The 14,636-nt window shown below is 41.0% G+C and overlaps 1 protein-coding gene across 3 annotated transcripts in view; it reads left to right on the forward strand.

Annotated features, from left to right (window-relative positions):
* Positions 1-14,636, forward strand: part of TUBGCP4 (tubulin gamma complex associated protein 4) — a 43,235-nt gene that overhangs the window by 710 nt on the left and 27,889 nt on the right. Inside the window, exons 1-5 of one of the 3 annotated variants that reach the window (XM_052660168.1) lie at positions 6,800-6,865; positions 8,045-8,173; positions 11,689-11,811; positions 12,198-12,251; positions 12,671-12,727. In XM_052660168.1, coding sequence (XP_052516128.1) covers positions 6,860-6,865; positions 8,045-8,173; positions 11,689-11,811; positions 12,198-12,251; positions 12,671-12,727 — 369 coding nt within the window. In that variant the 5' untranslated portion in view covers positions 6,800-6,859. Of the gene's footprint in view, positions 1-6,799; positions 6,866-8,044; positions 8,174-11,688; positions 11,812-12,197; positions 12,252-12,670; positions 12,728-14,636 lie in introns of those variants that run through there. The other 2 variants (XM_052660167.1, XM_052660169.1) reach the window with 2 other exon arrangements.

Consider the following 14,636-nt stretch of genomic DNA (forward strand, 5'->3'; position numbering starts at 1 on the left):
ATACAATCAGTTCAGTTCAGTCGCTCAGTCGTGTCCGACTCTTTGCGACCCCAAGAATCGCAGCACGCCAGTCCTCCCTGTTCATCACCGTCTCCCGGAGCTCACTCAGACTCACGTCCATCGAGTCCGTGATGCCATCCAGCCATCACATCCTCGGTCGTCCCCTTCTCCTCCTGCCCCCAATCCCTCCCAGCATCAGAGTCTTTTCCAATGAGTCAGCTCTTCGCATGAGGTGGCCAAAGTACTGGAGTTTCAGCTTTAGCATCATTCCTTCCAAAGAAATCCCAGGGTTGATCTCCTTCAGAATGGACTGGTTGGATCTCCTTGCAGTCCAAGGGACTCTCAAGAGTCTTCTCCAACACCACAGTTCAAAAGCATCAATTCTTCGGTGCTCAGCTTTCTTCACAGTCCCAACTCTCACATCCATACATGACCACAGGAAAAACCATAGCCTTGACTAGACGGACCTTAGTCGGCAAAGTAATGTCTCTGCTTTTGAATGTACTATCTAGGTTGCTCATAACTTTTCTTCCAAGGAGTAAGAGTCTTTTAATTTCATGGCTGCAATCACCATCTGCAGTGATTTTGGAGCCCAAAAAAATAAAGTCTGACACTGTTTCCACTGTTTCCCCATCTATTTCCCAGGGAGTGATGGGACCAGATGCCATGATCTTCGTTTTCTGAAGGTTGAGCTTTAAGCAACTTTTTCACTCTCCTCTTTCACTTTCATCAAGAGGCTTTTTAGTTCCTCTTCACTTTCTGCCGTAAGGGTGGTGTCATCTACATATCTGAGGTGATTGATATTTCTCCCAGCAATCTTGATTCCAGCTTGTGTTTCTTCCAGCCCAGCGTTTCTCATGATGTACTCTGCATATAAGTTAAATAAGCAGGGTGACAATATACAGCCTTGACATACTCCTTTTCCTATTTGGAACCAGTCTGTTGTTCCATGTCCAGTTCTAACTGCTGCTTCCTGACCTGCATACAGATTTCTCAAGAGGCAGGTCAGGTGGTCTGGTATTCCCATCTCTTTCAGAATTTTCCACAGTTTATTGTGATCTACACAGTCAAAGGCTTTGGCATAGTCAATAAAGCAGAAACAGATGTTTTTCTGGAACTCTCTTGCTTTTTCCATGATCCAGCGGATGTTGGCAATTTGATCTCTGGTTCCTCTGCCTTTTCTAAAACCAGCTTGAACATCAGGGAGTTCACGGTTCACGTATTGCTGAAGCCTGGCTTGGAGTATTTTGAGCATTACTAGCATGTGAGATGAGTGCAATTGTGCGGTAGTTAGAGCATTCTTTTGCATTTCCTTTCTTTGGAATAGGAATGAAAACTGACCTTTTCCAGTCCTGTGGCCACTGCTGAGTTTTCCAAATTTGCTGGCATATTGAGTGCAGCACTTTCACAGCATCATCTTTCAGGATTTGAAACAGCTCAACTGGAATTCTATCACCTCCACTAGCTTTGTTTGCAGTGATGCTTTCTAAGGCCCACTTGACTGCACATTCCAAGATGTCTGGCTCTAGATGAGTGATCACATCATCATGATTATCTGGGTCGTGAAGATCTTTTTTGTATAGTTCTTCCGTGTATTCTTGCCACCTCTTCTTAATATCTTCTGCTTCTGTTAGGTCCAGACCATTTCTGTCCTTTATTGAGCCCATCCTTGCATGAAATGTTCCCTTGGTATCTCTAATTTTCCTGAAGAGATTTCTAGTCTTTCCCAATCTGTTGTTTTCCTCTATTTCTTTGCATTGATTGCTCCTTGCATGATATGTTCCCTTGGTATCTCTAATTTTCCTGAAGAGATTTCTAGTCTTTCCCAATCTGTTGTTTTCCTCTATTTCTTTGCATTGATCGCTGAAGAAGGCTTTCTTACCTCTTCTTGCTATTCTTTGGAACTCTGCATTCAGATGCTTATATCTTTCCTTTTCTCCTTTGCTTTTCGCCTCTCTTCTTTTCACAGCTATTTGTAAGGCCTCCCCAGACAGCCATTTTGCTTTTTTGCATTTCTTTTCCATGGGGATGGTCTTGATCCCTGTCTCCTGTACAGTGTCACGAACCTCATTCCATAGTTCATCAGGCACTCTATCAGATCTAGGCCCTTAAATCTATTTCTCACTTCCACTGTATAATCTTAAGGGATTTGATTTAGGTCATACCTGAATGGTCTAGCGGTTTTCCCTGCTTTCAGTTTAGCTCCTGGTCTTGTTTTTGTTGACTGTATAGAGCTTCTCCATCTTTGGCTGCATAGAATATAATCAGTCTGATTTCGGTGTTGACCATCTGGTGATGTCCATGTGTAGAGTCTTCTCTTGTGTTGTTGGAAGAGGGTGTTTGCTATGACCAGTGCATTTTCTTGGCAAAACTCTATTAGTCTTTGCCCTGCTTCATTCCGCATTCCAAGGCCAAATTTGCCTGTTACTCCAGGTGTTTCTTGACTTCCTACTTTTGCATTCCAGTCCCCTATAATGAAAAGGACATCTTTTTTTGGTGTTAGTTCTAAAAGGTCTTGTAGGTCTTCATAAAACCGTTCAACTTCAGCTTCTTCAGCGTTACTGGTTGGTATATACTTGGATAACTGTGATATTGAATGGTTTGCCTTGGAGGCGAACAGAGATCATTCTGTCGTTTTTGAGATGGCATCCAAGTACTGCATTTCGGACTCTTTTGTTGACCATGATAGCTACTCCATTTCTTCTGAGAGATTCCTGCCTGCAGTAGTAGATATAATGGTCATCTGAGTTAAATTCACCCATTCCAGTCCATTTTAGTTCGCTGATTCCTAGAATGTCAACGTTCACCCTTGCCATCTCTTGGCCAATTTGCCTTGATTCATGGACCTGACATTCCAGGTTCCTATGCAATAGTGCTCTTTACAGCATCGGATCTTGCTTCTATCACCAGTCACATCCACAACTGGGTATTGTTTTTGCTTTGGCTCCATCCCTTCATTCTTTCTGGAGTTATTTCTCCACTGATCTCCAGTAGCATATTGGGCACCTAATGACCTGGGGAGTTCCTCTTTTGGTATCCTATCATTTTGCCTTTTCATACTGTTCATGGGGTTCTCAAGGCAGGAATACTGAACTGGCTTGCCATTCCCTTCTCCAGTGGAACACGCTCTGTCAGACCTCTCCACCATGACCCGCCCATCTTGGGTTGCCCCGCAGGCATGGCAATACACAATATGGAGAAGGAAATGGCAACCCACTCCAGTATTCTTGCCTGGAGAATCCCACGGATGGAGACTGGTAGGCTGCAGTCCATGGGGTCGTAGAGTCGGGCACGACTAAGACTTCATTTTCACTTTACAGTAAGGATTCAGCCAGTTTTGTTGAATGAAAAAGCGGGTGTTTTCCTTATTATTCCTTGCCGGAAAATTTTCTGCACTCAGAGAAGTTGGAGCAGGGGAGGCCTTTCGTGTATCCAGGGATGTTCAAGGGGGCTATGTATATACTATATATATGGTTTACCTGTATGCTTTGATCTTCACAACCACCTATCTTCATATCAGAGATTAATTCCCGGTGTCAGGGATTAATAGAGAATAATAAGTTTAGGGTCTTGAACCCAGGTCTGTCTGACTTCAGTGTTTGAACCACTCTTTTCTACTTCTGCTTCCAGTAATATTATCTAATCATTTCCATAACTTAGTAACTTATGTATTGTTAGCCCCAGTTTACAAAAGAGCAAACTGGAGCTCAGAGGACTTTATGGTGGCTAGTCTTAAAAAGGCAAGATTTGAATCTAGCTCTGTCTGATCACAAAATCATGCCTGTTTGTATGAGAATCGGTAGTATGAGCTGTGGAGGAGCAGAAGAATTACATTCTTGGTTTTTACAACTTATAAATCAAACAGATTCCTCTTATTATTTCTTTGCACCTGTAAAATTAGCACAGTGCAGGCATGTAGGAGGAAAAGGCTCAGGAAGTAATTGCGTGCGCTTGACTATGAGGTAAAAAGAGACAACAGAAGATGGGAAAAATAGCTGTGTTCCTTTTTTTTCTTATAAAAAGTCTCATTTGGATATTTTCCTCTTTAAGTTCTCAGTTTTAAAGTTAACGTCTAAGAAAACCTTTAACCACCTCTTTAAGTATACTTCTGATGCCTTTATTTTCCATCACAGCAACTTATTTCCCTTAGAGGACATCATAATTCATATGATTGATTGTTATTACCTACATATATAGTCTTTCTCTCACATAGGTTGCCGATGGGGGCAAAGGCCCCAGTGGTCTTCACAGATATTGCAGAAGCACCTAACAGTTTCTGCCACATACTGGTATTAAGATATTTGTGAGGGACTTCCCTGATGGTCCAGTAACTAACTTCCATGCTCCCATGCAGGGAGCCTAGGTTCAATCCATGGTCAGGGAACTATATCCCACATGCCACAACTAAGAGTTTGCATGTCGAAGCTAAGATCCAGCACAGCCAAATACATTTTTTTTTAATTAAAAAGACACTTACGAAAGAAAAAATTGTACCCAAACCAGCAAATATTGCATACTTTCTTCAGAACAGTGTTTTTCACATTTGGATAAAATTGTCGTGAATGTTCTGTGTTGATAAAAATAATTTTATTGTAATATAGAATATGTACACACATTAAGCTAAGTATAAACTCAAGCATATTGTTCTTGAACAACTGTAAACCCAATTATTTTTACTAAGTAAATAATGCTATCAAATTGATAAATTCACATTGACAATCTGACACAGCCTCTCAGTGCTGGCACTGTTGACATTTTGGACTGGATAATTCTTTGTTGTGGGGACTGTCCTGTGCGTTATAGAATGTTCAGCAGCATCTGTGATCTGTACTCACTAGATGCCAATAAGGACCCCTGGCAACCAAAAATACCTCCAGACATTACCCTATCCCTTGGGGGCAAAATTGCCCCAATTGAGAACCATTGAGCTAATGCAGTATATACTTTTGTTTTGCTAAACCTAAATTGTCAACACTTGAGTTTAATAGTAGAATGATTTTGCTGCAGATCCGGCTATTTCCTATTTTGACTTCAGTAACTCTGTTCATATAAGTAAGTTATACTAAACAGTACCAATAACTTTAAGGTAACATTTGCTGTTTCAGAATAACCAGACCTTGAACTTTTCTAAAATTCCTGCAACACTGCGCAAATGCCAATTTTAATAGTAATATCACTTAATAACTGAATAGAGCTGTCCTAATAATAAAAAATATTACTCATCTTGAAAAGACCCTGATGCTAGGAAAGATTGAGGGCAGGAGGAGAAGGGGATGACAGAGGATGAGATAGATGGATGGCATCACCAACTCAATGGACATGGGTTTGAGTGGACTCCAGGAGTTGGTGATGGACAGGGAGGCCTGGTGCGCTGCGGTTCATGGGGTTGCAAAGAGTTGGACACGACTGAGTGACTGAACTGAATAATAAGAAATTGTTGACATGTATTGAGCGCTTGGCTATGTGCTTGGCACGTGTGATTTACATATTTAATTCTCAAAATTATTATCTCTACTTTATAGGTATGAAAGATGAGGCACAGAGGGGTATTGCTTGCCTAAGATTTCAAGGAAGTAAGAGGTGACTCAGGGATTCAAACCCAAGCATTCTGACTCCAGAGACCAGGTTCTTAAGCACTATGTCATGCTGCCTCTTAAAGTTATTAACTTGAAGATATGGTTAACATTGTGTCATTAAGTCTGCTTTAAATGGATTCTTAATCAAATTATTGTGGAATCAGTAACAGAAAAGTTCTTTTTTGCCTATTTATTACATTTACTATCATATAAAAATGGCTTCCACAAAATATAATACATTATGAATATGAAATATTCTGAGTTCCTTGTGAGTAGTAAATATATCTGACTTTGCTCCTTATTTATGGAAAGTTAGCACAGTGCCTGGGATAAGTAGGTGGTCACTAAAAGTTGGTTGATTCTCCAAAGAAGATATTCAGTGGCCAATAAACAAATGAAAAGATGATCAGTAGCATGATTCTTTAGGAAAATGCGTAATGCAATATCATTTTATATCCTTTAGGATGGTTATTACCAAAAGAACAGAAGATAACAAGTGTTGGTGGGAATGTAGAGAAATTAGAACCCTCGTGCATTGCTGGTGGAAATGTAAAATGGTGCTGTCCCTGAGGAAAAAGACATGGCAACTCCCCCAAAACTTAAACAGAGAATTACCAAATGATCCAGCAGTTTTATTCCTAGGTATATAACCAAAAGAAGTGAAAGCAGAGACTCTGGTAGATATTTCTACACCATGTTCATAGCAGCATTATTCACAGTAGCCAAAAGGTAGAAGCAGTTTGTCCGTAGACAAAGGAAGTGATTAAACAAAGTGCAACACATATCAATGAAATGTTGTTTAGTCTGAGTTGTGTTTGACTCTTTTTGCGACCCCATGGACTGTAGCTCACCAGGCTCCCCTATCCATGGGACTTCCCAGGCAAGAATACTGGAGTGGGTTGCCATTCCCTCCTCTAGGGAATCTTCCCAGCCCAGGGATGCAACCTGCATCTCAGCATTGGCAGGTGGATCCTTTAACACTGAGCCACCTGGGAAGGCCACAGTGGAATATGATTCCAGCTTAAAAAGGAGAGAGATTCTAACATGTGCTACAACGTGGTGCTACAACGTGGATGAACCTTGACAACACTATGCTAAGTGAAATAAGCCAGTCACAAAAGAGTCAAGATTGTAAAGCAGTCAGATTCATAGAGACAGAATCGGAAGGGCACTTGGCAGGGTCTGTGGGTTAAGGAACAATGGAGAGTCGTAGGCACAGAGTTTTCGTCTGGAAGGATGAAAGTTCTGGAGATGCTGGTGGTGATGGCTGCCCAACAGTGTGAATGCAGGTAATGCCACCAGACTGTACACTGGATAATGGCTGAACTGATAACTTTTGTGCATATTTTGCCATGAATTTCTTTTTAGGTTGATTGAATGAATATATTCTCTCACTACTATTTTTCTGCTTGAACTGCTGTGAAATGTTTGTATACCATACTAAGTTATCATTTGCCCATGATTTAAATTAAAAATATGAATGAAAATATGGACAGTAAATTATATGTCAAGTTTTAAGGTGCTCTTGCAGATTATAATATGCTACATTAACTTTACTTTTTTTGTTCTTTTCTTTTAAGCGTTACATTTTTACTGAAATGAAAACAAAATTTAAAATTTCAGAGAGAATTTGTAAATCCTCTGAGTATGTTTGAGAAACCTCTGGAGTGTGCAGATCCAAGTTAGAGCAGTATTGCTCAAGAGACTTTGTTGCAACCAGGTCGAAAACCCCTAGTATCATTATAGATCATCCCAGGAAGAAACATTTCATGAGAAATAGGTAACATGCTCAGCCACGAAAAAGAATGAAATCTTGCCGTTTGTGACAACGTGGATGAGCCTGGGGTATTATGCGTAGTGAAATCAGGCAAAGACAAATACTGTATGAAATCACTTACATATGGAATATAGAAAACAAAATGAACAAACATAGCAAGACAGAAACAGATGCGTAGATACAGAGAACAAATGGCCATTTCCAAAAGGAAGAGGGGTAGGGTGAGGGATGAGATAGGTGAAGGGTATTAAGTACAAACTACCAAGTATAAATAAGTCACAGGCTTGTAATGTACAGCACAGGAATATAGTCAGCCTTTTGTAATAACTTTGTACAGTGTGTAGTCTTTCAAAATACTGAATCACTACATGGTACATCTGAAACCAATATAATATTTGTACTTCAATTAGCAAAAAAAGAAATAGGTGGTAGTGGCTGCCTCTGAGGAGGTTGACTTATTTTTCATGTACACCATTTTGTATTGTTCAAATCTTTACCATGCATTACCCCCCTTTTCGATAAGTGACTAATTAGGCTAGAGCTAGGGAATAAGGTCTTCGTAGTGACTTGAAAATTCTTTTGTTATCCAGAACTTATCGCTCTTAAACAGGCATCTGCGAAGGGAGACAGCAGTTGCAGCGAGCAGTGAGTAGCAGGCATCAGCGTTCTCAGCATTGTTCTCCTCCTCCAGGTGTCACAGGACTTCCCATTTCTTCATCCCAGTGAAACCAGTGTCTTGAATCGCCTCTGCCGGCTGGGCACGGACTATATTCGCTTCACCGAGTTCATTGAACAGTACACGGGCCATGTGCAGCAGCAGGTAGGTTTCTGTTTTCTGAGAATCTACACCTCCTGTGGGCAGGGGCTAAGTCAAACTTTCAGTGATTTCCATTGGTAGTTCATGTGACATAAGTGTTAAGAAGTAATGAATGTCTCACCACTGGAATTATTCAAGTGAAGGGTAAGGTGACTCTACCGCCAACAAGGGGAAAATATACGTGGGGACCAATTTAGGCAGATTGAGAAAGTATGCTTTGCCCAAGTTTTAGGAACCTAAATTAAATCAGTTTGAATTGGATCAGAGTTCCAATTCCAGAGGTGAAAACACAAAGCATCATTTCCAATTCCTTTGTTGCTTTGCTTCTTCTAACTACCGTAGTCACATCGAGGCAGGCAATTCAAATCTTCAGGCTTCAGTTTTTTTATTTGTAAATAAAGTTAAACTGGAGAAGGTTCTTGGCATGTGGTGAAACTTAATATTGTTCATTAATATGAATTGGAAGTCAATGCTTTATAGTGTAGAAGCCAAAGATTCGTGTCCTGTCCATCCCTTACTGACCATAGACTGCTCAGCAGCAACCTGAGGCTCAGTTTCCTCACCTATAAAATGGGGATAATAGATGGTACCTATCTCACTGGGTTGTGGGGATTCAACAAGGTAGTTCATGTGAAGTGCCTAGTGTACAGCAGACCCACAAATAATCTTTAAGAGAAGTTTTAAAGTTCTCTCTTATTTTTAACAGTCTGCAGTTCTGTCAGTGGTGAGTAAAAAGATTGCTGCGTTGTGTGAATGGTTCAGTGATGACTGTTTCCCAGTGGAAAGATTGATTCTGGTCGAAGAGAACAGCTTCTCTTCTAGAATGGGAAAGGAAGGGTGCTTTCTGAAACATGCTGACAGCACCATCTGCCTCTTCTTCTGTAAGCACTTGTCAGGCCCTTGGTGGTTTTCTATGGGGCAAAGATGTTGGAGGATAATGCCTGTAAATGTTCATTTCTGGGACAGGGATTCTGGTTCTATCAAAGAGATTTTGTTGCAGAGAAAGTACATAAGCTAAACTTGAATTCAAAATCTAATCAATGCTAGTTTGCTATGAAGACATAATAAAAATAAGACAACAATTAAATTTGGAACCTGTGTATATCCTGATATAGATGAAAAGGGCTCTAATTTTAAGTGTTTGTAACTTTGGGGTTTCTGTAGTGGCTCAGCAATAAATAATCTGCCTATAATGCAGGAGAGTGAAAAAGTTGGCTTAAAACTCAACATTCAGAAAACTAAGATCATGGCATCCGTGCCATCACTTCATGGCAAATAGATGGGGAAACAATGGAAACAGTGACAGACTTTATTTTGCGGGGCTCCAAAATCACTGCAGATGGTGACTGCAGCCATAAAATTAAAAGACACTTGCTCCTTGGAAGAAAAGTTATGACCAAGCTAGATAATGTATTAAAAAGCAGAGACATTACTTTGCCAACAAAGGTCTGTCTAGTCAAGGCTATGGTTTTTCCTGTGGTCATGTGTGGATGTGAGAGTTGGACTGTGAAGAAAGCTGAGCACCAAAGAATTGATGCTTTTGAACTGTGGTGTTGGAGAAGACTTGAGAGTTCCTTGGACAGCAAAGAGATCCAACCTGTCCATCCTAAGGGAAATCAGTCCTGAATATTCATTGGAAGGACTGATGCTAAAGCAGACGCTCCAACACTTTGGCCACCTGATGCAAAGAACTGACTCGTTGGAAAAGACCCTGATGCTGGGAAAGATTGAAGGTGGGAGGAGAAGGGGATGACAGAGGATGAGATGGTTGGATGGCATCACCGACTCGGAGGGGCATGAGTTTGAGTAAACTGCGGGCATTGGTGATGGACAGGGAGTCCTGGCATGCTGCAGTCCATGGGGTTGCAAAGAGTTGGACATGACTGAGTGATTGAACTCAACTCACAATGCAGGAGACGCAGATTCCATCCCTGGGTTGGGTAGATCCCCTAGAGAGGAAATGGTGGCCTGCTTCAATATTTTTGACCCGGGAAATCCCATGGACAGAGGAGCCTTACAGGCTACAATCCATGGGGTCGCAAAAGAGTCAGACATGACTTAGTGACTAACAACAACAATATATCACTTTAAGAAAAGCTAACCTCTTCTATATTCACGTGACTACATGAATTTTATATGTGAATTCCTACTTCTCCAGTTCCTAAAGCTATTTGCAGTACCTTTTATTTATTTATTTATTTTTGAAAAATAAAAAGCAATTTCTCTTTCATTTTGTGATAAATGAAGACATTCTGTTCTCTGGAATGATACAAGATAGAAAAAAAAAAAAAAACAAAAAAAACTGCCTGGTTGTAAGCCAGTCTGGTCTGTTTCACCCTATGCCCATGTTCTTATTATAGCTGTGAACATTTATCTCCAGGAACTGCTAGTATCCTTTGTGGCATCCTCTGGCTACACTGTGCCTTATAACCCCTGAGCCCAAGCTTCCTACCACATTTTTTGCTTAATTCTCCTATGGTATCTACTGCTGCCAGAGCCTGACCACCCAGAAAGGCTAAGTCATCATGGTCTCTAGTCAGCTGTTAGTTGCAATTCCCCCATGTAAAAGAAGAAGAATGCTTTTATAGAAAAACTGCAGCTTTCTTGAAAGACAAGCCATATTTGTGAATAGCCTCTTGGTGAGCATCTTCTAACTTCCCGTGTTGACTATCAGATTCGCTAATGAATTGCCACGCGAGATAGGGGAAGGGTTGTTAGGAGGAGAACTGAGGTCATTTTATTTATACAGTAAATAGTCACCCTCTCTTCAAAGAACTGTGCTAGGAAATGAAATGCAAAGATGGGCAAAGTGTGAGCCCTTGCTTCATGAAGCTGTTGGTCTAGTGAGGGAACAAATAATCAAAAGTTCAATTCCAGCACTGAATAGAGATGTTATAAAAGCAACAGAGGGGAGCTATTAATTCTCTGGGGAGAGTTAGAAAGGGCTTTGCAGGGAAAAGATGCTTGAGTTGGGCCCCGCAGGAAGAGTAGGTTTTGTCACAAGCATGGGCACACAGTTATAAGCAGAACACACTCAGATTCATGGAGGTGCACGATAGAAATAAGGCACATTCAGGGAACTGTTGATTAATTTGGAAATGATGATGTGAAGTTGAAAGCAGTGAAAGATAATTTTGGAGAGAGGGTAAGGGCCAGAATACAGAAGTCACTGTATGCTATGTAGAGGAGTTTAGATATTATTCTTGGGTAAGAGGAAGCCACCAAAGGAATTTAAGCCAGAAGTTACAAGGTTAGAACTGAGTTGCTGAAAAATCTCTAGGGACAGTGTGGAAGAATACCCAGTTTGTAAAATCTTAGCCACTTGGAAAATTAAAACATTATCACATTTTAAAAGGTCCGGACTCAAAATCTGTCTCTTCAGTCAGATTTTCCTCTCATGAAAACACTACTTTGATTGGAAATTATTTAAGCAAAAATAATGCCATTAATAAAGGATAATGTCTTCCTCGGGTTTCAGGCTGTGAGCTGAAAAGCTGACCTCTCTCTGTTGATTTCAGGATCACCATCCATCTCAGCAGGGCCAAGGTGGGTCACATGGAATCTACCTCAGGGCCTTCTGCACGGGGCTGGATTCAGTTTTGCAGCCTTACCGCCAAGCTCTACTTGATTTGGAACAAGAGGTGAGAAGAGACATGGGAAGCCACACCTCTGGGACTGCAGATGAGGGCACATTCCTGATCTGAAATGCCCTCTGATATGGTCAGGTAGCTAAGAGTGAGCTATTTGCTGCGTGGCTGGAGGGTAAGTTTGCTCTCTGTGACTGCCCAAGCCATGGTCAGAGTGGCAGGTGGATCACGGCCGAGGTTCCTGAGTGAGTTTAGAAGAGCCCTAGCTTTGGTTTTGTTATTGTCGAAAAATCAGAATTAATTATCTTCTGTAAATGATCAATTCTCAGTACCCTAAAATGAACCCTAAGCCTACTCTCAGATTCCCTTCTAGTTTTCACAGATGAAGTAGACTCAAGATATTATATATGGAGCCCTAATCACAGTGTTTTTTGTTGCAGTTCCTGGCTGACCCCCATCTCTCCATATCACATGTCAATTACTCCTTAGATCAGGTAACAAAATGCTTTGGAATCTGTTGATATCATTGGAATACTCTAACTCAGGATATTATTTTTGAGAACTTTTTTCCTTCTGGTTTCAGAGCCCAGCATTTGTTATTTCATCTGTTTTCCTAGATCAGAACTGTTTGAAGAGTTCCACATTTAATGAAAACTTACTGTCTGATGTTAATGCTCTCCATTGGCCTCAGTATTAACAATTATGTGCCTCAGACATGGAAACTGCTTGTGTCTGCTGTTCTCTTTCTATCTACAGCCAACCCCCACATCAGATTGCCTTAGGATCTTGGCTGTTCTGTGGTATTGCCATCTTTATAATAAATGGGACTGGTTAGAAACAAAGGCATTTCCTGAGTTAATTTTTTTTCCTTGTGCTTGGATATATACCATCCTAATCATTCTCTACTTTGTAGTTCCAGCTCCTTTTCCCCTCTGTGATGGTTGTAGTAGAACAAATTAAAAGTCAAAAGGTGAGTACTTATTCCTTTTGCTGGGGTGAGCACCAAGGACATAATCATAATTCATTTTCCTTTACATTCCTTTTTGAAGACCCTAGTTTTCAGTAGTTTTTATTTATTCATTCATTCATTCATTCGTTCATTCAGCAATATCTGCTTGGGTATCATGCTAAGTATCAGCAAAGCAAAAATAAGTTATGACCCTGCCCTTAAGCACCTCCTGGTCCAAAAGCTGGGGGAAGTAGTAACAGATGTCCCCAAGAATGCTGCTGGGTAGAGGATAAAGCTATGGATACTTGAAGGTGAGAGTCTTGTACACTAAGGATTCAGAATTTTTGGATATGGAACTTGAGGAGATGTAGAAAGTTAATCCTTAGAAAGAAGGTAATAGGTTTATTATTAGGGTGTTGGCAGCTTTCTGAGCATTGTTTAGTCATTGGGTGAAACCCAGCTGTTCATTAGTTAAATATGCCTCTTATCACAAGTTTTTATCATATGCATTGAGAAGAGGGTCTCCAGTGTCCAAAGAATGTCTTTTCTGAGTAGTATTAATAATTCTGAGATGCTTTGAGATTTTACATTAGAAGAATCTGCTGGTTCATAATTGGATCAGAAAGGACAAGTGGATTAAATATGTTTAGTTAATTCCTGTTTTTAAGCTGGTATATTTGTGCCTTGAATATAACTAGTTAACTAGTCAGTTTGCCAGATTGCTACGTCTTCTTTTTTTTTTTTTTTTTTTGCTGTATGCGTCTAGAAACTTACACTCTGCTGCATTCATTCTGTGGCAGCAAAGTCAGTGGGGACGGTGCCCTCTGACCCTGCAAAGCTAGTTGCCCTCATCAAATAACATCAAGCTTTATTGTGCACTTGTTGTATACCAGGCACTGTGCTTCACATGTGCTTCACATGTATTATCAAGGTCAATCTCCTACGGAATCAAGTAGGTTAAGGAATGTAATTAGAGTCGCACGTGCATGTGTGCATGCATGCTCAGTTGCTCAGTCACGTCCAGCTCTTCGTAACCCCATGGACTGGAGCCTGCCAGGCTCCTCTGTCCATGAAATTTCCCAGGCACGAATACTGTAGTGGGTTGCCATTTCCTCCACCAGGGTACCTTCCCAACCCAGGGATCAAACCTGTCTCTCTTGCTTTTCCTACATTGGCCGTCAGATTCTTTACCTCTGCACCACCTGGGAAGCCCCTTAGGATCATACAGAAGGTAATAAACGATACAACTAGGATATAAACCCAGGGCTGTGCTCTTAACTACTCTGCTAAACTGTCTCCCAAAGCTAGAGGGGACCGTCTAGGTAAGTGGGGTTAGCGCAAGAGTCCATGCATGGCTGCACATCTCAGTTGACCCTGAGCTTCCATTGGCCCCAGGAAGGAGAGTGGAAAACAAGTAGATGGATTGCAGATGGGCGAACCTTCCTTCCTACCGGGGAGGGGGTAGGAAGCTGAGTGCTGAGGCTCTAAATAAATGAGGCTGTGGGTGAGAACAGGGGAGTGCACACAGGCACAAGGGGGTCCTTTTAGAGTGCTGGAAATGTTATAACCCTGGATCATGTTGATGGTTGCACAGTGCTGTAAATTTACTAAAAGTTGTTGAAAGTACACTTAAATTAGATGAATTTTATGGTGTATAACGTATACCTCAGTAAGGCTGTTTAAAAAAAATAGAGGCAAAAGGACATTGAGAGAGGAAGCAGGTTTTTAGAAAAGTGTGTACCTTATAAGTAGTCTGAATTAGGCCTTAATCTGAAGTAAAGAGCTTTCTTTTACTTATTTTCTTGGAATTTCGAAATGATTCTGGTTTCCTTAGTGCAGTAGTTCTCAAACTTCAATTGTGCATTAGAATCACCTGGAGCTGATTGTTAAAAACAGATCGCTGGGCCGCACCCCAGAGATCCTGATTGAG

Source organism: Budorcas taxicolor, chromosome 21, assembly GCF_023091745.1.
Source record: "Budorcas taxicolor isolate Tak-1 chromosome 21, Takin1.1, whole genome shotgun sequence".
Taxonomy (NCBI): domain Eukaryota; kingdom Metazoa; phylum Chordata; class Mammalia; order Artiodactyla; family Bovidae; genus Budorcas; species Budorcas taxicolor.